We start from the raw sequence: 21,502 nt of genomic DNA on the forward strand, positions 1-21,502 counted from the left end.
ACCTGCTCCTATTCTCACAAGTCCTTCCTACAAGCACCCTTTGATCTGGCCAAGTCAAAATACTTTTCTACACACACACTGTGTTCTTTCTGGAAACAGGCAGCCACTGTTTCAGCTCATTCCGTCGGGAACAGCCTCTCTCCTTCTCAACCTGGTGAACTTTAATGATCTGTTCCACTTCGGGGCGGGGAGGTCTTGGCACAAACAGGGAGACTGGCTTCAGGAGGTCACTGAGGCTTCTGTGTCCAGCCAGTGGCAGCTACGTAGCCCTACAAACAATTCGCTGAGTCTCCGTGTCTTCGGAAAACAGGAATATGCAAGGAATGTTTAGATTTGCGAGCAGTCCTTTGCCAAAACTTTTCTGCGTGGAGGGAAGATGAGTACCTAACAGGCTCCCTCAGGCCTTTCTTCCTCTCGGCTCTTCCTTCACCTGCTCCGACTGTTGCCAATCTTGCTCTCTCTGAGAACTCCATGTTCTCCCCGCACCCCTGCCCTTGGACAATTGTGGGAGAGGAATCCACAAATTCCTCTGAGGCTCCATCACTGAAGGAAAAAAAAAAAGCCCTTAGTAAGCTGGAAAAGGTTGGGGCTGCAAACAGGAAGTTTCTGTACTTCTGGCTACTTGGCGCTTGGTGCCAAACCTGCAATGTCCACCTGCAGTCCACACACACACAGTAACCTCGTTACCCTCAAGCTCAACACTCTTGTATACAGATATTGGGATTCAGGAACACTCAAAGCTTCTCTTTCCAGGGCTGGCAGCTCCCGTGTGAGGCAGAACAGTCCTGTAACCTCTACTTAAAATCTTGAGCGGGACATTTAAAGAGTTGCACTGAATTTTATTATTATTATTTTTTAAGTTTTCGAAGCATCCCAAGGGCAGTCCCCTTAGGCAATGACAGTTGCAGGCTGAGTGCCAAAGAGCATCAGAGGGTGGCTTGCCCAGCTCAAAGCCTTTCTACCTCCTTCGACGCCCAGGACCCCAGCCGGCCCCACTGGAGGGGCAAGCAGCAGCTCTCCTCTGCCCGCGCGGGTGGGCTCGTCCACACCCATCCGTCTCTGGGCTCCCAGGGCAGCGGGGGCCTCGTCCCAGGTACTGAGGGCCCGGAGGAGGCGCGAGCAGAGCTCCCGCGCTAGGTCGAAAGGGGATGCAGCACACACGCCCGGGTAGCCCAATGGGCAGCCTCGCCCGGGAGGCGGGCCCAGGCCGGAAGCCACCCCGCGCGGCACGGCGGCCCCACGAGACGGAGCCCGCGCCCCCGCCGCCTCCTCCTCGTCGTCGGCCGACTCGGCCGGCCCAGGGCGGGCCAGGGGCCAAGCCCGCCGGGTCCCCGCCGCGCTCTTTGTCCTGGCCGCGCGCGGCGGGCGGACGCGTGCGCCTCCCCACCCCGCCCCCACCCCGGGGGGAAGCCGGGCAGGCGCGGGAGAGCGCACGCGCGCGCACGCGGGGGCGCGCGGGCACGGCTCGCTCCCGTCGCCCCATCCGCCAGGCGAGGCGCGAGCACGCGCGCCCCTCCCCCGCCGCGCTCGCCTCGGAACTTGCTGACTGCGCGGCCGGGAGGAGCCGAGCCGGGCGGCGGCGGCGGCGGGAGGCCACAGCGCGCGGGGGTCTCCCGCGTCCCCTCCGCCTCGCCGGGAGCTCGCGCCCTCGCCCAGGCGAGCTCCCACCGACACCCCCCACCCCCACCCCCCCCCACTTGTTCTCGAAGGCGCTGGGCGGCGCCACCCTCCGGCCGGAGCCCGGCACTGCACAACCCCCTCCGACTTTCAATGTTCCACACTCCCCGGCCAGAGCCTCCTCGGCTTCTTTTTTTTCCCTCCCCCCCCTTCCCCCCCCCAGCTGCCTCCATTTCCTTAAGGAAGGGTTTTTTTCTCTCGCCCTCCCCCACACCGTAGCGGCGCGCGAGCGGGCCGGGCGGGCGGCCGAGGTAAGGCGGCGGGGCTTTGGGGGCCGCGTGGGGGGGGCGGCCGGGGCGGCGGCGGTGGGGGAGGGGGCGGGGGCGGGCATCTTTGTTCGCGCCGGGCACCCGCGCGGCCGCGGCCGGGGTCCGCCGGGGTCCGCCGGGGTCCGCCGGGGTCCGCGAGCCGCGGCGGGGCCGGCCGGGCCGCTCGCATCACTTGGCGCCCGGCGCGGCGAGCGCTGCCCGCGGCCCCCGCGCGGCCCTCCCCACAAAGGGCTGCGGAGCTGCGTGGCCGCCGCCGGCCACGGCTCGCCTTGGCGGGCGCCGAAATTTGTTGCACTTCTTGAGGCTTTGTTTGTTTGTTTGTTTTTTGCCTCTGGGCTCTTTTCTGTCTTTTTTTTTTCCCTCCTCCTCCTCCTTGTTCTTTTGGACAAAATGTCGGTCCGTGATGTAAAAATTGAGCAAGGGACCTCGGTGGCATTGGGAGCTTTGCAGAAGGTGCAGTTTGGATTCTGCTGTTTCCAGGGTGGCAGCTCGGTCTTGGCCGGCTGAACCTTCGCTGCTGGCCGTGGAGACGGCCGGAGCAGCTCGTTACTTCATTTTTTTTTTTTTTCCAATTTTTGAAGTGTTGTGTTTAAAGGCTTTACGTGCCCAGAAGGGAGGATAGCTACCTTAAATCAGCATATGGGCGATTAACAGGCTGTTTTTCTCGGGAGGGGCATTTGGTGGATTTGACCAATGTCAGTGTGTAAATATTTAGACGTTATTAGTGACTTTTTAACGTTTTTCCGCGAGATCTGTTATTTACAGGGGCAGGGTGTCATATGTTATTAATGCTCGTTGCCTAAGTTCCCTGGCAGACCTGTCTCATGCCTTCTGAGAAAGTAGACAATTGATAGATTGTCCAAAGGGGTTGGGAAAAGAAAAATGCGAGTGGGTTTGCTAACTTGCGTTGGGTAAATCCCTGAGCACTGGCGTGAGCCACATTACCTCCTAGCTAACCTTGGTGCACCGGGAGATGAACACGAAGCTTCCCCAAGCTTTTTCATTAAAATGCCGTTTCAGGCTATCCCTCCTCCCCCCTTCCGTAAAGAGAAGAAAATGCCTGTTTATTGCCTAGATCTAACAATTCTCTCCCCTCCCTGTCTCTTTAAAAGTTTTCCAAGAGGTCACTTCACCAAAATGTCCAGTGATAGGCAGAGGTCCGACGATGAGAGCCCCAGCACCAGCAGTGGCAGTTCCGATGCGGACCAGCGAGACCCAGCCGCCCCAGAGCCCGAGGAGCAAGAAGAAAGAAAACCTTCTGCCACCCAGCAGAAGAAGAACACCAAACTCTCCAGCAAAACCACTGCTAAGTTATCCACTAGTGCTAAAAGGTAGTGTGTGTGTTGGGGGGGGTGCGGCCCCCGCAGGTGGGTTTGCTGATGGTTGCATGCACCTGTGGTTTGACACCCGCTAACAGTGGAGAGATGCTTCAGAGAGGTTCCCTCTGTACCTGCACCCTATCCTCCCTGAAGAGGGTGGGATGGGTAAGCGCGACCTTGCTAGAACTCTGCTTTCAAGCAAACTTATCCTGCACTTGGGTAACCTCCCCAGAGTGTCCTTGAATAGAGATTGGACTAACATTCTAACTGATTCAAAAATTGTCCAGGACAATTGGCTGGGCCCAGATGAAGTGGCCTGTTGCAGGGTTTCCTTTTAGGAGTTACACCTGGGAGGGTGAAATTGATCAGCCATGCTTCCCTTCCTGAACTGCTGGTGGTGGATGGGCCTTGGTTCTTGCCAAACTGAAGAGTTCTGTGAATCTGCTTGCACTTTTCCCAGCAGGACTTTGATTCCTCCTGCATCAAGGCTGTGACTTTTGGTAGTTAAGTGGTGGTTATCCTCCCCCCCTTATCCTTGGGAAGGCAAATGCACTTGAAAAGTAGGCATTTCCATTTCAGGTGGCAGTTGACAGTTGGAAACTTTCGTAGTGCTTGTGACCCCTCAGCCTCCTGAAAACTCCCGGGGTGTGCATGACACACTAATGCTCCACAGTGGGAGAGGCAGGTTTTGTTGGCTGTAAGTGAAAAGGTCTTTTGTTTCTGGTTGATTTATATTTTTTGTGAGGATCAAAAGCTGATTCTGTCCGTGGGACTCCATCTGCAGCAGTGGTAGTGCCTCGTGACCTGGAATTACACGTGAAGTGTATCTGCAGGATTATCCAGCAGTGGCATTTTGAGTTTTTTGTTGTTGGTGACTACAACTAAAAAGACAATGCTATAAAAACTGATCAAATGATTGCATTTTGTAGGGATTCAGAAATACTGTTTTATGGGTTTATGCCTTTATCACATCAGCAACCAAGTATTAATAATTTGAGGATACTTGTCATCTCAATTTTGTGTGTAAGTTAAATTGCTCAGTTTGTTGTAGTCTTGTGAAACATAGGAAGCACATCTTGAGTTTTGAAAGCATCTTAAATTTGGAAAAGATCAGAGATTTGTTTTCACTGTTTTTAGCTCAAGGCTGTATCGCTTATCCTTTCCTCACTCCCCACAGATATATTTCAGTGCTGTATCTAGGATCAGGGGAATCACATGGTTAAATAAGCGTGCCAAATGGTGTTTGGAAGTTTTTCACTGGCAAAGATATTTGCAAATTCTAAACTTTTCTTTTGGACAGATAAACTATTGTCAGAACTGTTAATGTGTCCTCGCAATAGCTTATTCATTTTTTTTAACCTCAGTAAAAGTGACTTGTAGTCATTGTCAAATATTCTAGAGCTTTCCCTCCTCCCTTTTTGTCTCATTTGCATATAAGCTTAAAGAGAGAATTTCTTTGGTAAAAAGTGCCTTAAAATAGATTTTATATCCTTTTCTGACTACTAGTGGAGGACTATTTCCCAAATCAGGTGCAAATGACTGACTTCTTTACAGTGGCAAGTGAGAAGAAAAGCTGCAAAGTTTCTGCTCAGGGATTTGGGTTATACCTCTGAGAACAAAGAGGAAGCAGCCATGTTAGCATTACTGAAGGCAGAGCCTGCCTTGCATTTAACTGCCTGGTGGTAGAGGGCAGTGTGATCCCCAGTTATTCTCTAGACTATCTCAAATCCTTTTTGTCTGTTCTCATTTCACTAACAGAATTCAGAAGGAGCTAGCTGAAATAACCCTCGATCCTCCTCCAAACTGTAGGTAAGAAAGATATTTTGTTGTTCTGCTTTCAAATTATGAAAAAATAAGAGAGGAATATATCGTCCTTGGATGTGTGTGCAGTTTGCTTCAGATGAAGCTACAGTTTGCTTCTTTACAGCTTTCCAAGTGCATTAAACAAAAATTATTTAAGGTGAATTAAATAAATTGCAGTGGAAAAAATGCTTTTTGGTTTATGCCCTGTGTTGGGGACTTAGGATGGTGTTGGTATGAGCCGATGGTACAAATTTTGAATCTGTTCTATTTCTGCAGTGTTTATTCAGAATCGGAAATATATTGCAGAAACTTCTAAGATTTTACTTTAAAGTTACTGCTTGTATGCAATCCGAACTGACCTCCTAAATTTAGAAATTGCTGAATGTGGTTTGCAAGATGTAAATGTAGTAGTTGTTTCGGTTTGATTTATTCTGTAACTTGCCTTAAGTACAAATTGCATGTGCTAAGCTAATGGTTTTAGTTGTTGTTTCTTGAGAATGCATTGTTGGAATTATTTACGTTTTAAGCACATGTTCTGATTGTTTGGGAAACTTCTAAGCAGTAAATCAATTGGAATTACTGGAAAAATTCATCTCGGTGAAACTCGAGAGAGTTTAGGTGGTTGGTTGGTGTTAGATGCATTTAAAGTAATTGATTGGTAATTTTTTCCCTGCATAACCTTTTTTTTAATTTCATGTTACATAGTGCTCTGTTTGTATCTTTTTAGCAATTAATCAAATTTGGAAAACAGTATTGTAGGTGATTTGCATAGGGAGATGTGCCCAAGAGTGAGAGTGGCTGCTAGAAATAAGACAGTATTATTGGTTCAGCATGGAAATGTTTTGGTATCCACCCTGTGTTTTTGCTGCTGGTTGTATTCACATGTGACAATTAGATCTCTCTGTGAAGTCTACTGTAGAGAGAACAGGGTGTAATTCAGTTGTTTCCTGCTGTGTTAGGTAGATCTGTAGATAAGGTAATATCCTGATTTATATGGTAAATTAACAGCTTTGCTTATATTTGTAATCACAACAATTTGATTTCTAAAAAGAAAAATGTAAACTAGTCAGAAAGTGATGTGTCAGATTTCAAAGGATTACTCTTTGCGTTGTGCTGTTCCATAATATTGTCCTAGCCACAACTGGTTGGTGACCGTTTTAGTCTGCCTAGTGCAAATGGAGATATGCTGTAAGTATGTAATACACATCAAATTTTAAAATTTAGTACAAATAAAATCATAAACTAGTTTTTGAAAAATATTACATGCTTAGATGGTGTTACTTTGATACGATTGGCTATCTTAAGTTTTATGTAGCTATTTTTTTTTACCGTTTCAATGCGGTTATTAGAAAATTAAAAATTGCAAGTGTGGCTCGCATTGTATTTCTGTTGAATGGTGTGGATGTAGAGAATAAGTAAAGCAAAGTACTTCCTCTTAGCCTTCTAAATGGTATGTCAAATCTGCAGCCATTTAGGGAGGTCAGGTTGAATTTGCTCCCTGGAAGAAACACTTAACTTGCACAGTGTATTCTGATATTTCCCGTTATGAGAGATAGAGAGATCAATTCAAAACTCTTAAATGTTTTAAAATTTCATGCAGGGTCGCTCGTTTGTAGCGATTTCTGTGAATTTTCTGCAGATCATGTGTAGGTGTGCACATGGTGTCCCTCCGTGGTGGGTGGGCTCTGGGAGTGGACTCAGTGGAACGCCCTCCCAGCAGCAGCCTTGTGCCTCAAGTTGCCTGCTTCCCACCAGGAGCCCATAGATGGTTCCACAAGGTCATTGAAGGTTATGTTGGAACTAAGAGTCTGCGAGAGAGGAATTCTGTCTCGGTTTTCTTTGTATATACCAGGTGAGAGAATGCTTCCCGTTTAGTGACGAGACTAGTAAAATTGCAAAACTTTGGGCTTGCTTGGGCACAGAAACATGGAATACCTCTTCTCTGCTTTTCTTGGTCACAAACCTGGAGTGTCAGTTGTTGGAGGTGATGTTTTTCATTTCACTCTCAGGTTCTTCTAATATATGAGTAAATCTTGGTAAAAAATAAGGACTGTTGTTTGGTTGCTACCTCCATATGCCTCAAGCATTGAATATCGAGAAACTGTGTCTTCCGGTTCTTCCAGGTGGAAGAAGGCCTAGTCCTTAAGTGTTCACTAGAGGCCTTTTCTGGATATTGACAGATAGCCTGACTTTGTGTTACAGTTTCGCCTCTGTGTTAGGTCTCTGGCTGGTGGAAGTATTGCTGTTCTTTTAACTTCACAGGCGGGTGGATAAGGTTTCCAGCTTATTGTATGGTTTCATTAGTTATGTTGAAATAACAAAATGTGATTCTGTATTCATAAATCCTGAAACATCCAAATTCGTATTTTCTCAACTCTGAAACTTGATACTTACAGCTTTCTTTGTACAGTTATTTAATCAGAATTCCATCATGATTTGGAATATGACTTTTGCAAGCTTGTTAAAGTACATGGTAGGTTTAATTTGTCCTTGGGGAAGAAATGTAAAGTATACCTGTGTCCGTTCAGAAAACAGTGGAATGAACAGCTTTCTTGAAATGCAAGAATATTTTTTACTTCTTACAGTCCTAATATTCAGAGCTTCCACAGTGTGATCTCAGGATAGATCTAATTGTTGAATTGGGTATATGACTTTAAACATAATGGAACATATTCGATAACTGATTTTTTTTCCCTCTTCATTGTGTAAGAAATTATTAAGATGTTTCCAATGATCTGTTAGGATTTCATGTTCTAGTTATGGGGGGCAGGGAGCATGTCAGAACATCTCAGCTATAGGAATATAATTTTTTTTTCAGTTTAAATTTGTACTCTGCTTACTGTATTTTATATTAGGATAAAATGGTAACAGTGAGAGTGAAGGGGAAATTGTGTTGCAGGCAGCATTTCCCTGTTTTGAGGGAACTTTTTTGAATAGACTTGCTTATGTGTTATCAGGACATTGACATTCCATGTGCTTCCCACAGGGTATCCTGGTGCTTTCATAATTACCACTTGTACAAACAGTGCAGTTTGGAAAGGTTCTGGGCTTCTAACTTTACCCCAGATTTCTTTTCATATATGAAAAGTGCAAATCACTCTCGAACTGTTCATATGTTTGGCTTGAATTTATGTTAATGTAGATATCTATGGATATTTGTCCATAATTTTAAATGTGGCAAAGGCCTTATTGACATATGAGCTAACAATAATATGTTGACTAGCAAGACCTGAAATAAGGTCTAATATTTGCACATTTCACTAGCTTCTTTTAAAAAAATCAAGAAAGAAGTCACTAACCGAAGGTTTATACCCCAAGTAGTTCACACACACCCCTAAGGTTTATACCCCAAGTAGTTCACACACACCCCTAAGGTTTATACCCCAAGTAGTTCACACACACCCCTAAGGTTTATACCCCAAGTAGCTCACACACACCCCTAAGGTTTATACCCCAAGTAGCTCACACACACCTAAGGTTTATACCCCAAGTAGCTCACACACACCCCTAAGGTTTATACCCCAAGTAGCTCACACACACCTAAGGTTTATACCCCAAGTAGCTCACACACACCCCTAAGGTTTATGCCCCAAGTAGTTCACACACACCTAAGGTTTATACCCCAAGTAGCTCACACACACGGTTGTCTGAGGATTGCTGCTTCCTCCTGTGGGTTGCCGTACCTCCTGCCATTTTTAGGGTAGGCTTGGATTTTGCTGGTAAGCTCAGCAGCTTGTGAATTGTGGATGAGATTGTTAGGCGTGCAGGATGTTGCTTCTCCCTCTTGCAGAAGTACTGAGTCAGAACCTGATTCTAACAAGATTGTCAGCTTCCTTGTGTGGATGGCAGTGGAACAAGGCCACCTGGGATCAGTTTCATGGGCTGCTACTGCGCTGCCTTAGATAGCTAGAATGTTTTCACCTAACAGTTCCTTTAGCTTTATAAAATGGGGATTCAGATTAGTCCTGCTCTCCCTTAATAGGGTTGTTGTGAGGGTTAAATGAATTACTATGTTTCAAGTTTTATAACTGTGTAAATTGGGTTGGTGAGTGGCCGCAGCATGTAAAAGTGGAGGAGTCTGTTTAGCAGCATGCCATCACTCTTACTGGCATTTTCTCCAGTGCATCAACCTCCTATTACAGGAGTAATTTCATCTTAATCAATTCATCACCTAATTATTGAGTAGGTATCAAGCAGTTCATTTTTTTAATGTGTTGGTAAAGGCTGTTTGCTGGAACTTGAGGGAAAAAGAAAATTAACCTAAAAAGGTGGGTTATAGCAGACAAAATACTGTATCTCTTTTGAAGGAGGTAATGATACTTAATTCAATAAAAATGTTATGACTATACAGTAAAGCATAATAAAACCTTTTTAGGTGATATGTAGCTATTTCCCCTTTTTTAGATATTCTATAAGAATTTATGAATTGACTCAGAATGGAATTATGTAAATGTTTGTAAAATTCATATTCCAATCCAAATGACACAGCTTACAATTGCTTAAATGGAGCATTTTGTCTGTGATCCAAGGATTTCTAAGGCTTTTTTTCTTTATCTGAAAGGCAAAAAGACAGAAGGCAGTTTCTCATCCATTGATTCATTGCCCAGGTTTTCACAGCAGTCGGCCTGCCAGGGTGAAACCAGGAACCTAGATCTCAGGTCTGGTCTTGGGGTGGCAGGGCTCCAGGTGTCTGACCCACCTGCTGCCTGCAAGATTGTGCTGTAGCAGGAAGCGCAGGTTGTGTGCAGAGGGTTCAATAGGAGATGTGGGTGTTCCAAACAGTATTTGAACTGCTGGGCCAAATTCCTGCCTCAGGTTTTGGAAGATTTCTTTCTAAGTGGTTTCTGAACGCTGGTAACATAGAATTTAGCATGTGGTATCTCCTTAGTTTTGTTGATTGCTTACACGGTACCTGATTTTACATTCTCCCAACATGTAGCTAGCTTGCTTACACATTTCACTGTTTATTTTATTATTTTATTTACATTCAAGAGCATGTAATGTGCGAAGGCACCTAAATTTGTAAAGCCAAGTTGTCTATCCATAATTATGTAGTCCTTTTATGTTCAACTCTTCAAGAAAATCTAGAGCCCTCTTTCCATAAAATCGAAATATTAATTAGAAGCTTGAATTGTAAAACAGATACAGAATTACTGTGATTGAAAGTTTTTTAATCCCATGATGCTGTGATTATATCCAGATAGATGGGTTTTATTAGTTTTATTAGTAGATTTATTATTAAATTTAGTTTGATCCTAAACTTCAAAAATTTTGAAATTTTTCTGGGTATTTAGGCATTGCTAATAATTTTAAGTTGTGAATAATTAAAGCAAATTGATTTTTTTTTTCTTAAAGATTTATTTATTTTGAAAGAGTGACAGAAGGTGAGGTGGAGTTAGAGAGCATCCATTTGCTGGTTGACTTCCCAGATGGGGACAGTTGCCAGTGCGGGGCCAGCTGGAGGCTGACCGCCAGGAGCTTCCTCAGGGCTGGCAGGGCCCCAGACACCTGGGCCCTCCTCCAGGGCCGTGCCCAGGCCCTTAGCGGGGAGCTGGGTATGAAGTGGAGTGATCATGATGCCACCCACATCTACATGGCTTGCTGCTATTGCAGGTGTCTGTCCACCATGTCTCAGCACCAGCCCTGATAATTTACTTTTCAGTAAGCTAAAAGACATTTCAGCAGCTGTTAATGTATGTTGCTAATTATTTGTGTACCTTCTCCAAGATGAGTGTGTTTAGAAGGGAGAGATTTTCATATTTATTTTGTGTCTTCACTTGCTGCTTTTCATGTGAAAATTTGTTAAATTGATAAATAATTTAAAGCCTGTCAGAAATTGACATAAGCAAATTTCAAGTAAAGCAATTGCTTTGGAAAAATTATTAAATATTCAATCTATTTTTTTTTTTTCTGACTGGTTTCCTGCATAGATGGTGGGAACCAGCACTTACGGCATCGCCGAGTGCGCCTTGGTGGCAGCTGGCATCTGCAGGAGAGCTGAGACTCAGGCCTTCCAGTAGGGGATGCTGCCCCCCCAAGGCCTGTCTTAATCCTGTAAAATGCCTGGCCCTGTATTCTTTTTTTTTTTTCATAACTAGAATACTTAATATGATTATTCAAAGGATATCAACATTTTTATTTACTTATGAAAGAAATTGATAATCATGATTTTCCAAATTACTTTTTCCCATATGTAGTACAGCAGAGGCACTGGGTAGATTTTTGTAACAAAAAACATTTTTCAAAGGAATGACTAATTGAGAACAATATCCTAAACCTCAGAAAGGTCACATTTTTATTAGGGACCTATTAATGTCAGTGTAGATAATATAATTAGTATGTGGGTGAAAATAGTGTGTGCTTGTAAAATGGTTACATGCTTGTTTTGCAGCTACATGCTGCAAATTACCAGCTTCCCTTTCTCTAGGTGAGCGGTTGATACCTTTTTCCCTCCTTGAATGAGTTGCTTTAACAACAAAGGGAAATGTTTAGTTATCAGGAATCAGCTAGTCTTGTTTAGAGTGCAAGGGCATTCGGGTTGAGAATGGAGAACTTGATCTTCTTTGCTACAAATATGAGATAAACACATAATAAAAACATTTAGAGGAATAGAAGGTGATTTTTTTGCTTTCCATACTTTTGTGAGAGGGAAGTATTCTTAGGCATTTTTTTACATGGTATAAGATGAAACATATTCAAACTTCTCCTCTTTTGTGTCTATCTTTAATATACCTTTTTTTGCATCTCAGTGGGGGCAGTTTTCCTCCCACACTACCACCAGCACAGGGAACTTGGCAATGCCTGGATGGTCTTTTGCTTTTTTGTAACTAGGGGAGGAAGGGAACACCGTTAGCCATAGAGGTTAAATACCCTACAGTGCATGGAACAGTGACCCACATGCGATAGTTACGCAGACCTAAATGTCAGTAGTTTGCAGATTGATTTTTTTTGATACTTTGCTTTTGGTTGTTTTCTTCTTTCTTAAGTGAAACCATAGAATGGCTACTTTAAATATTTGCCAGATTAAGGTCTTTTGAGGCTCAAAATGCATACAGCTGTATTTTTATTTCTTTTAGGTCTTCTGCCAATTAATTATAACCCTTGTGTGACCTAGCCTTAGGCTGGCTGTACCTGTCATTCCCGTGGGAGTATTGAAGTCATGTCTAGAAAAATCAGCATTCTGTTTTCCATTGATTGACTCTTATACAGGTCTCAGAGCTGTGCTCTTCATTTGATTTCTGTTTCAGCATTAGGCCAGTTACAGTAGTTAGTTATGTTGTCCCAAATCCACAATCTCTTATTCCAGTCCCTTTGCTTAAATTGTTTCAGTAGGCAAGGAGTTTTAGGTTTTAGTAAGGTCGTGATGATATGTTATATTTTATGTTACGGCGACAGCACTCCATAATAAAGTTTGTTAATGTGCATTCTAAGTGGGATAAATAAACTACAGATAGTTTCAGATCAAGTTAAATTTGGTGTTGCTGACAAATAATTTTTATCAGCCTTACTAAAAAAATCATGTTTTTCTTTATTTTGTTTTTCTTTATTTATCTTTTAGAGTTTTTGAAATTCTAGCATTGTGGAGAGACAATTAAGACTTTGTACTACTATTATTACAGTGACCACAGCTACAACTACCACTCATGCGGAAGGGGGGTTTATGAGCTTGCTTTGTTGTTTCTTTTTACTTGTTTTCCTAAGCTCAGTTGTTACTTTTCAGTCTTTGTCTCTTTTGTTTCACAGCTGTTGTGCCTAACCAAAAAAAAAATTTAGACTTTTTTTCGTCAAGATGTGTTTTATTTCTTTAAAACGCATAGTGGGAGAGACAGATATCTTTCAACCTGCTGATTCAGTTCCCAATGGCTAAAGTGATTAGAACTGGGCCAGGCAGATGTCAGGAGCCTGAAACTCCATCTGGGTTTCCCATGTGGGTGGCAGGGGCCTGGGGCCATGTGCTGCTGCCTGGCCAGGCGTGTTAGCAGGGAGCTAGCTCAGAAGTGAACTAGCTGAGACTTGAACCTGTGCTGATACAGGGCTATTCCAGCTTCACAGTCAGCAGCTTGGTCTGCTGTATCGCAGTGCCAGCCCTACCTACGTTTAGACTGTTCATGTTAGAATTCCTTCTCGGTTTTTCTTTTCTTTTTTAGTTTTAAAATTTAACAGTTTTAACATTTCTTCACATTGACTTTATATGTACACATTATATACATGCACATATGTACTTTTTTTTGGAAAGTTTACTGATATCACAAAGTAAGGAATTTATACTATGGTGTGAGAAAAAAGGGTGTATTGTGATGTATATGGTATTTAATGAAGTAGGTAGAGAAAGTATAAAAATTGGATATAGCTCCTGTTCAGGTGAAACAGTATGAGTTTCTTTTTAAGTTCTTGTGTGTGTGTATTGGATAATTTTTCCACTGTGCTTCCAAATATTGTTTTAAACTTTCGTTTATTCTGCATTTGCAGAATTGCATAGAAAGGAATATAGCTTTCAATATAAACTGCTGCTTTTATTATATGTATTTCATCTTGCACTTAAGTGCAGTTAAGTATAATATTAACCAAACTTAAAATTCAACATGTGAAGATTTATTTCTGCTTCATGGGAAATGCATTGTGGGCCAAGGAATCGCTTTGGAAGTTCCTCACATGTTGATTCAGGGCTTGTATCTTGCAGCTCTGCTGTTTGGACCATGTGTTCTGGAACGAAAGTTGGAGGATCATGTGCAAGGTGTTCAGTGCTTTGTTCTGGAAATAGATGTGGATCAGTCATGTGGCCTTGACTAACTGTTGGAGGACTAAGAAATGTGTGAGGTGTAGGGTATTCCTTTGAGAAATGTGTTTCTTTGCCACACAGGCTGTATATTCACTTGGTTGGATGATTTTACTTCAAAGGAGTCCAGGGGAAATAATTGAGTACTATTAGCCAGACACTGCCCGAGGTTCCCCAGAATAGCACACTAATATTTCATTATTTATTTAGTAGTAAAACATCCTTGTGAAATTCATATCATTATCCTTAGGCTTCCAAACTGAATGTGAGAATTTAGAAGTTTGTCAACTGTCCTAGACATGAAGGGAAATGTTTTTGCTTTTATTTAACATTGTTTGAACAACCTGATAAGAACATTCAGAGTTGATTGAACCTATAGGTGCATGCTTAGTGTGGCAATATCCCATTTCTTTGCTAACCTCTTCAAGGGTCTGAAACCCTGCTGCAGAATTTTGGTATCTGGATCCTGAGCTCAACCCTGAGTTAGGGGGAGTAGTTTCTTTCTCTGGCTCCTTGGGTTTTTTCTTTTTGGAGTTTTCTTAACATTTCTTAGGTTTTTCTTAAGCAGTATCTTGTAGAAGCAATTTCTTCTCAAGAACATTCCCCAAGTTGCCAGTTCTCATACCTTGTTCTCTTAACCTTGTAAGGAAGGAGGCCAGGGATTGCAAATGATGTCATAGAAAAACCATATCATTGCTGTCTTGTAGTGCTTGTTTGGCCTTTTGGTGGGCAGAGGAGTAACTTCTAAATCTGCCCCTTCTTTTTTCTTTGGGATATTATGAAGTAGTGGAAAAAAATATTCAGATATCTTGAAGTTGGAAAAAAAACTGCTCTGGATAATACTTTTTGTGCTCCAGGAGGGGAGAATTCTACTCTTGTAGGACTTCAGGGGGTTGTTCCACATTATGCTTTTTGTGGAACTGTGGTTTTGTATTAGGTTCCTCTGTGAAGCTTTTGGTTGAATCTGGTAACAGGGCTTTGCTTTCTTCCTCCCTTTATGAATCTCTTTGAAAGAGGAGCTTGGGCCTTAGCTAAACAAGCCCAGTGTTCTCATGGTGACGTGGCAAGCATAGAAAGTCCTGGATTTGGGGTTGATGAGGCTGATGAGGGTTATCACTCAGATCTGTGCCTAGTGGCTTATCTAAATGTAATAATTGACATTAAATCCTAAAGGTTTGTTTCTGCTTACATTTTGTGTTTTTTTAAGGATGATGGCAAACTGCATAGCCTTGTTTTGGCACTTAAAATGTGACGATTAACATGTAGAGTAGTGCCCTGACAGGGTCAGATTTTCAGGGTTATTAGATTAAAAAAAAATTCCAGCGCCTTCTACGAGTATTCAGTCTTCAGTGTATGTAATAATTGTCCTAGTTTTATGGTTATTTGCAACAATTAAAACTTTGAGTGAATTTACAGCTCTTCGTTGCTCATTCTGTGAGATTTAGGCTGACTATATGGGAAGAATTTGGACCATTCTGAAAAAGTTTGTTTGATTCTTCGGTGTCTAAGAACCAATTATACTTGTCATTCTGTTTAGCTTCCAGCTTGTCTGGGGGAAAATAAAGGTATCTCTCTTTTTGAAATTGCTTTTGGGAGTATAGCTCCAGATGTTTGGTCACTGAAAGACCTGAGGAAACATGAATTTTGTTGCCTTTTTATTTTGTTTTCTTTTACTTATAAATGAATATGAATTATTGTGCTTTCAGACATAGGCAGGTCTGTTTTTTTTAAAACACCATTCATTCCTGTTTCAGGTGATTATTTGTAGGGGGTTTTGGCCTTTATAATCTTGCAGTGGTTTTTACAAATGGATTAGTTTTTTCACATTAAATTTTAGTAGGACAGGCATCCATCTCTTCAGGGTCCCCAAGAGAACTGATTTGAGAAGGTTGTGGCTTCATATTTTTTTATGGCTTAATGTTACTTTCTGTAGTCTTCTGAATCTAAACAATCATACACAAAATACAGAGGGCACCATAAAGAAGTGGCTTATGATATTATTGTTTTAGGCTGTTTCTAAAGAAGTGTTAGATTTATGATGCTTATGTTTGTGCTAAAGTTACCTAGCTTCACTATGAGGAAAAAAAATCAGGATTTTGGAGATTTAGAACACAAATTAGTGGTGCGTGGTCTGTATGAAATTCAGTGGCATTTTTTACCTGGTATCCTGTTAGTTTTTCTTTATTTTAACACAGTTCCTTTTACATTTTTTTTGAAGATGCTTTTATTTAATCTCATTTGCCTCACAGGTGCCCCATTTCCATTAGAGGGCTTTTATTCTTTTTTTTTTTTAAGTACTTAAGCACATATATTGTATATAATCATTTTTGCATTGTACTGAGATTTAACTTATTCATTTTACATTATGTAGCACTTGTAACATATGAAAGTAAATAAACGGGTTTGATGATCATTCCCCCGTACACAGTCTTTATTGAATTTCAGTAGTTACCAGTCCTTGGTTAATTGTGTTTCATCCTTACCTCATCTACTCCACACTCTTAGATTTCATTGAAGCCAATAAAATGCATGTACTTTTAAAAAATTTTGTAAAATTAAATTTTTTTTTACCTATTTTAAAAGATTTGTTTATTTTTCTTTGAAAGGTGGATTTATGTAGAGAAGGAGAGGCAAGAGATCTTGTATCTGCTGGTGGGTCAGTCCAAAACCAGGATCCCAGAGCTGCTTCTGGGTCTCCCATGTAGGTGCAGGGGCCATTTTTTGCTGCTTTTTCAGGAACATTAGCAGGGACCTGAATGGAAAATGGGGCAGTCGGAATTTGAACCGTTGCCCATGTTGGATGCCAGAACCACAGGCACAGGTTTAACATACTATGCCATGGTACTGGCCACAGCACACATGCTTTGTAAGGATGGGTGTCCTCTAGTATTCGTTTCAAAAGATGAAAGACTCCCTTTTGGTTGTTTTTATTTAGTTGAAAGTGTAGATAGAGTTAGAAATCCTCCATGCACAGGTTTGCTCCCCAAAGAACCTGCAGTAAGTAGTTAGAGCTGTACGAGGCCAAAGCCAGGAACTCCATCCATCTTGGTCTTCTACATGAGTGGCAGGAACTCAAGTACTTGAACCATCATTTCCTGCCTCCCACAGTGCTCATTAAGGGAAGGCTGAATCCTGGGATACTGATACCCCAAAGCTTAACAAGCTTTACCACCACACCTGCTCTGCCACCGTGCCTTTAGCATACCTGAAAATGTGCACAAGGTCCTTAGTCATTCAACTGGCAGGTGTTTTCAGGAGTTGCAGCCCTTTCTTCCAGTTTGTTTGAATGAGAATCTAAATGAAGTGTACATTGTTATTGATAGATAAATCTTTGATATCTTCTAAACTGAAAGTTTGTTCTCTCTCTGTTTTTTTTAATTAGTGTTTCTTTGATGGAGATAGAAACAGACACTCGGAGACAGAGAGGCAGAGTGAGCCTCAGTTTACCTGCCAATACTTACAGTAGCCTGAAATGGGATAGGATGGGTGGGGTCGTGACAGGCGCTGGCTAGGGACTGGGCACTCATCTGAGGGCTCCACGTGAGAGGCAGGAACTGAATTATTTGAACTATTCCCACTGTCTTCCCAGCATCTGCATTCACAGGAAACTGGTGTTAGGAACAGATATGAATGCAACCCATGTCTTTAACAGGATGTTAGCCTCTATGTTAAATGCCTACCCCAAATTATTATTATTATTATTATTATTATTATTTGCAGTGTATTGAAGCTAGGCTGAGTTTCCTGGAATATATAATGTACTTATTAGCTTCCTATGTTATAGTTTACTATTTTTCTATACTTAGTGTTTCTCATAATTTAGGAGGTAAACAGGCTTGATGAAAATCAGCCTGAATTTTTATGTTTTCTTTTTAAATTTTGTCAAAACATTTTAGGAGCTAGTGGTCTTTTCCATCAGGAGGTCCTAAGCAGCAGCTGTTGCACTGTATCTCTGAAGAGAAACCTACTCCATCTTTAGTCTTGGAAGATAGACAGTAGAGGCAGCATAAATGCATAAATCTTTGTCTTGTTTACTAGTTTTGTTTTTTCTTTCAAAATAGTAAAGTGGGGCCAGTGCGATAGCATAGTGGTTGAAGTCCTCGCCTTGAATACGCCGGGATACCATATGGGCACCGGTTCTAATCTCAGCAGTCCCACTTCCCATCCAGCTCCCTGCTTGTGGCCTGGGAAAGCAGGAGAGGACGGCCCAAAGCTTTGGGACCCTGCACCCATGTGGGAGACCCGGAAGAGCTCCTGACTCCTGGCTTCAGATTGGCTCAGCTCCAGCCATTGTGGCAGCTTGGGGAGTGAATCATCTGACGGAAGATCTTCCTCTCTGTCTCTCCTCCTCTCTATATTCGCCTTTCCAATAAAAAAATAAAATCTTTAAAAAAAATAGTAGAGTGTCTTTTCAAGAATTATTGTTTTGTTGTATTTCAGTCCTTGGCAGCACCTCAGTATATTCCCATTATTATCCTTATAGAACTTGTTAATTTTATTTATTTATTTTTTTTTAAGATTTATTTTTATTGCAAAGTCAGAAATACAGAGAGGGGGAAAGACAGAGAGGATGATCTTCCATTCGATGGTTCACTCCCCAAGCAGCCGCAACAGCTGGAGCTGAGCCAATCTGAAGCCGGGAGTCAGGAGCTCTTCCGGGTCTCCCACATGGGTGCAGGGTCCCAAAGCTTTGGGCCGTCCTCTCCTGCTTTCCCAGGCCACAAGCAGGGAGCTGGATGGGAAGTGGGACTGCTGAGATTAGAGCCAGCGCCCATATGGGATTCCGGCATGTTCAAGGTGAGCACTTTAGCTGCTAGGCCACCACATCAGGCCCAGAACTTGTTAATTTTAAATAATCTAGAAGTTAATTTGCTTTGCTTTAGGAAACTGTAAGTGTAGACATTACATGGAAACATTTGGTGGTAATGTAGATTCATACAGTCAGTTTAAGCATTTTACTAGGCTTTGTTTTGAAAACGTTAATGAAAATGTTATTTTAAACATGTGACATTTTTCAAACTAGTTCTTTGTCAGTTGTCAAGATATAATTAAACCCTTAACATTAAATAATTGTGTGTGTGTGTCTGTATGTAGTATGTTTATATATATGTATGTATATAAACTATAGGCCTGCTGTGTTTTTTTTTTTTTCAACTTATTTAGTTTTATTGGAAAGTCAGATATACAGAGAGGAGGAGAGACAGAGAGGAAGATCTTCTGTCTGATGATTCATTCCCCAAGTGACTGAAATGAACGGTACTGTGCCGATCCGAACCCAGGAGCCAGGAACTTCCTGCAGGTCTCCCACGCGGGTGCAGGATCCCCAAAGCTTTGGGCCATCCTTGACTGCTTTCTCAGGCCACAAGCAGGGAGCTGGATGGGAAGTGGAGCTGCCGGGATTAGAACTGGCACCCATATGGGATCCTGGTGTGTTCAAGGTGAGGATTTTAGCTGCTAGGCCACTGTGCTGGGCCCTGTTGTAAGTTTTTAAACTAAACTCAGATGGTAGATTAAGGTGGAAGACAAACCTTTATTAGAATCAAAATAATTTATCTTGATTGTTGAATTTAAGGACTAGTCTTGTTGATAACCTTAGTGTACAGCACGAGCAGCCTCCTTTTGCTTAGGTATGCTTGGTTGGATTGAGCTCTTCCTTGGAAGACAATGAACATTTTTGGACTCGGCCAGTTAAATACATGCTGGTAGGATCCCTCCCATTGTTATAATACCTAAAATCCATTTTTTGTTTTCATTTTCGTGTGTCTTAGTATGGGAAGAGGGATGATCACTGGCTTGCAAAGTACTAGTCTAGATTTCAAATTACTTACTCTGTTCTTATAAAGTGCTTTTGTATAATTTTGCTTTGAGAATGTATAATGATTTCTAAGATTTCTTATGTTAAATCTATCATCAAATTTATATGATTTTTGCTTTATATGTAATTTTCTATTATGCTAAAAATACTGTCTTCCTCTAGGGTTACTTTTTTGTTTTGAAGAAACTATCATTTGTTTGCCTGAAAAGTAGTTATAGCAGGTCAGGGGATAGAGATCTTTTAACTTCTGAGCCAAGCTGAAACCAAGGGCCTGGAACTCTTGTCTCTGTCGCCCACGTGGTTGGTAGGGGCCCCAACACTTAGGAGGTATTTTGCTGCTTTCTCAGGCACACTGTTAAGGAGCTGGATTGGAAGTAGAGCAGTTAAGACTTGAACTGGTGTCCTTGGGATATTGGTGTTGCGGGTAGTGGCTTAACCTGTTGAGCTGCAAATACTGGCCCTGCCATTTTACCTTTTATATCTCAACTCTGAAATCTTAAAAATTTGAAGCTTGCACATGAGCTCAATATGTACAGATACACATAGTCTCTTGTAATGTATGGTGTTTATGTCTCTTGGATCTTTACTTTATTCTAGAAGTTTTATTGTATTTTATTTTGCAGGGAAGTCTGTATACATTAAGGATAATTTTTCTGTTAGTCCATTCCCTCAAACTGTACCTTTCCTGCTTCTTTCTTTTTAAAAAAATTCTCTTCAATTATTAGCCTCTCCTTTTTCTAGGAATTTTTATAGGCATGTTTAGTCCTTTCATCTTTTCTTTCCATGTTTACTGTCTGGTTTGTGTATGAATGTGTGTACGCACACGTAACCAGTTTTCTGTCTTGTCTGTCTGTCTTTAATTTGACTTTCCTGCTTCATTTATCTCAGAAGACAGTTTGGTAATCTTTCCATATCTTCTTCATTTGACTTAGATGCCTACCTCCTTAGTTATCTTAGGTTCAGCTTTTTTGACATCCCTAAGATGGATTTCTTTCTCCTGATGACCATTGGTGTTTGTTATTTCCGTTTACATGTAATAACTGTGATTTTCTCATCCCTACTGCCTTCACCTCTTCTCACGTCCCCTAGGCCTCACGCCACGTGGTTTCACAGATGCAGTCTGCCGGACAGGTGCTTTTTGATATTAGAATGGACTCACTATCTTGGTGGTTGTCTGTCCAAACTATGTGCTTGATTCCTAATTTGCGATCAGAGTTTCTCTCCTGTTATGTGAACGTTCTGTGTGCTAGTGCAGGTGTCTGTTGTCCACCCTGAGCGTAAACCTTGGGCTTTCTAGCTTCTGCCTGTGTTCACCTCCTCTCAGACAGAGCTGATCATAGCGTTCAGCGTCTGCATCAGCCTGGGACCTTTCTGCACATGGTTTTGTTTCATCCACTGGTCTTGCTGCTTGTCATGTTCCCTTTTTTTCCAACCAAACTGGGCCTTAGGACTGTGTACAGATTTTAAACTTGTTTATATTATCAACTTCTCATATTATGCCCTGTAAGAAATGTGAGAATTACTTTAATTAAGTTGGTTGAAACTAGTTCTGAAACTAGTCCTAAAACAAGCTATCTTGCTTTGTTAGTACAACATAGTTTACACCTGTTGTCCTGGCAGCAATGTCAGTAGCTTTTCCTTTCACTTTCAGAAATGCCCTAGTTTATGTGATAAATTACAGGATCATTGTACTGTAATGCTTTAAATGGACAGTGTTCTAGTTCAACTTGGTGAATTAAGAGATTTGTATAATCAGCAATTATTCAAAGCAGAGATCCTGGTTTAGTAGGCCAGATCATTCAGAGTTAATGTCGGTAAGTTCTCTCCGCATCATCGCTTTGTA

At 42.1% G+C, this 21,502-nt stretch overlaps 1 protein-coding gene across 2 annotated transcripts in view; it reads left to right on the top strand.

Annotated features, from left to right (window-relative positions):
* The first annotated feature begins 1,774 nt into the window (after positions 1-1,774).
* Positions 1,775-21,502, top strand: part of UBE2E3 (ubiquitin conjugating enzyme E2 E3) — a 75,712-nt gene continuing 55,984 nt past the window's right edge. Inside the window, exons 1-3 of one of the 2 annotated variants that reach the window (XM_058664690.1) lie at positions 1,775-1,928; positions 3,059-3,277; positions 5,024-5,074. In XM_058664690.1, the coding sequence (XP_058520673.1) occupies positions 3,084-3,277; positions 5,024-5,074 (245 nt within the window). In that variant the 5' untranslated portion in view covers positions 1,775-1,928; positions 3,059-3,083. Of the gene's footprint in view, positions 1,929-2,048; positions 2,400-3,058; positions 3,278-5,023; positions 5,075-21,502 lie in introns of those variants that run through there. The other variant, XM_058664691.1, reaches the window with a different exon arrangement.

This window comes from Ochotona princeps, chromosome 5 (genome assembly GCF_030435755.1).
Source record: "Ochotona princeps isolate mOchPri1 chromosome 5, mOchPri1.hap1, whole genome shotgun sequence".
Taxonomy (NCBI): domain Eukaryota; kingdom Metazoa; phylum Chordata; class Mammalia; order Lagomorpha; family Ochotonidae; genus Ochotona; species Ochotona princeps.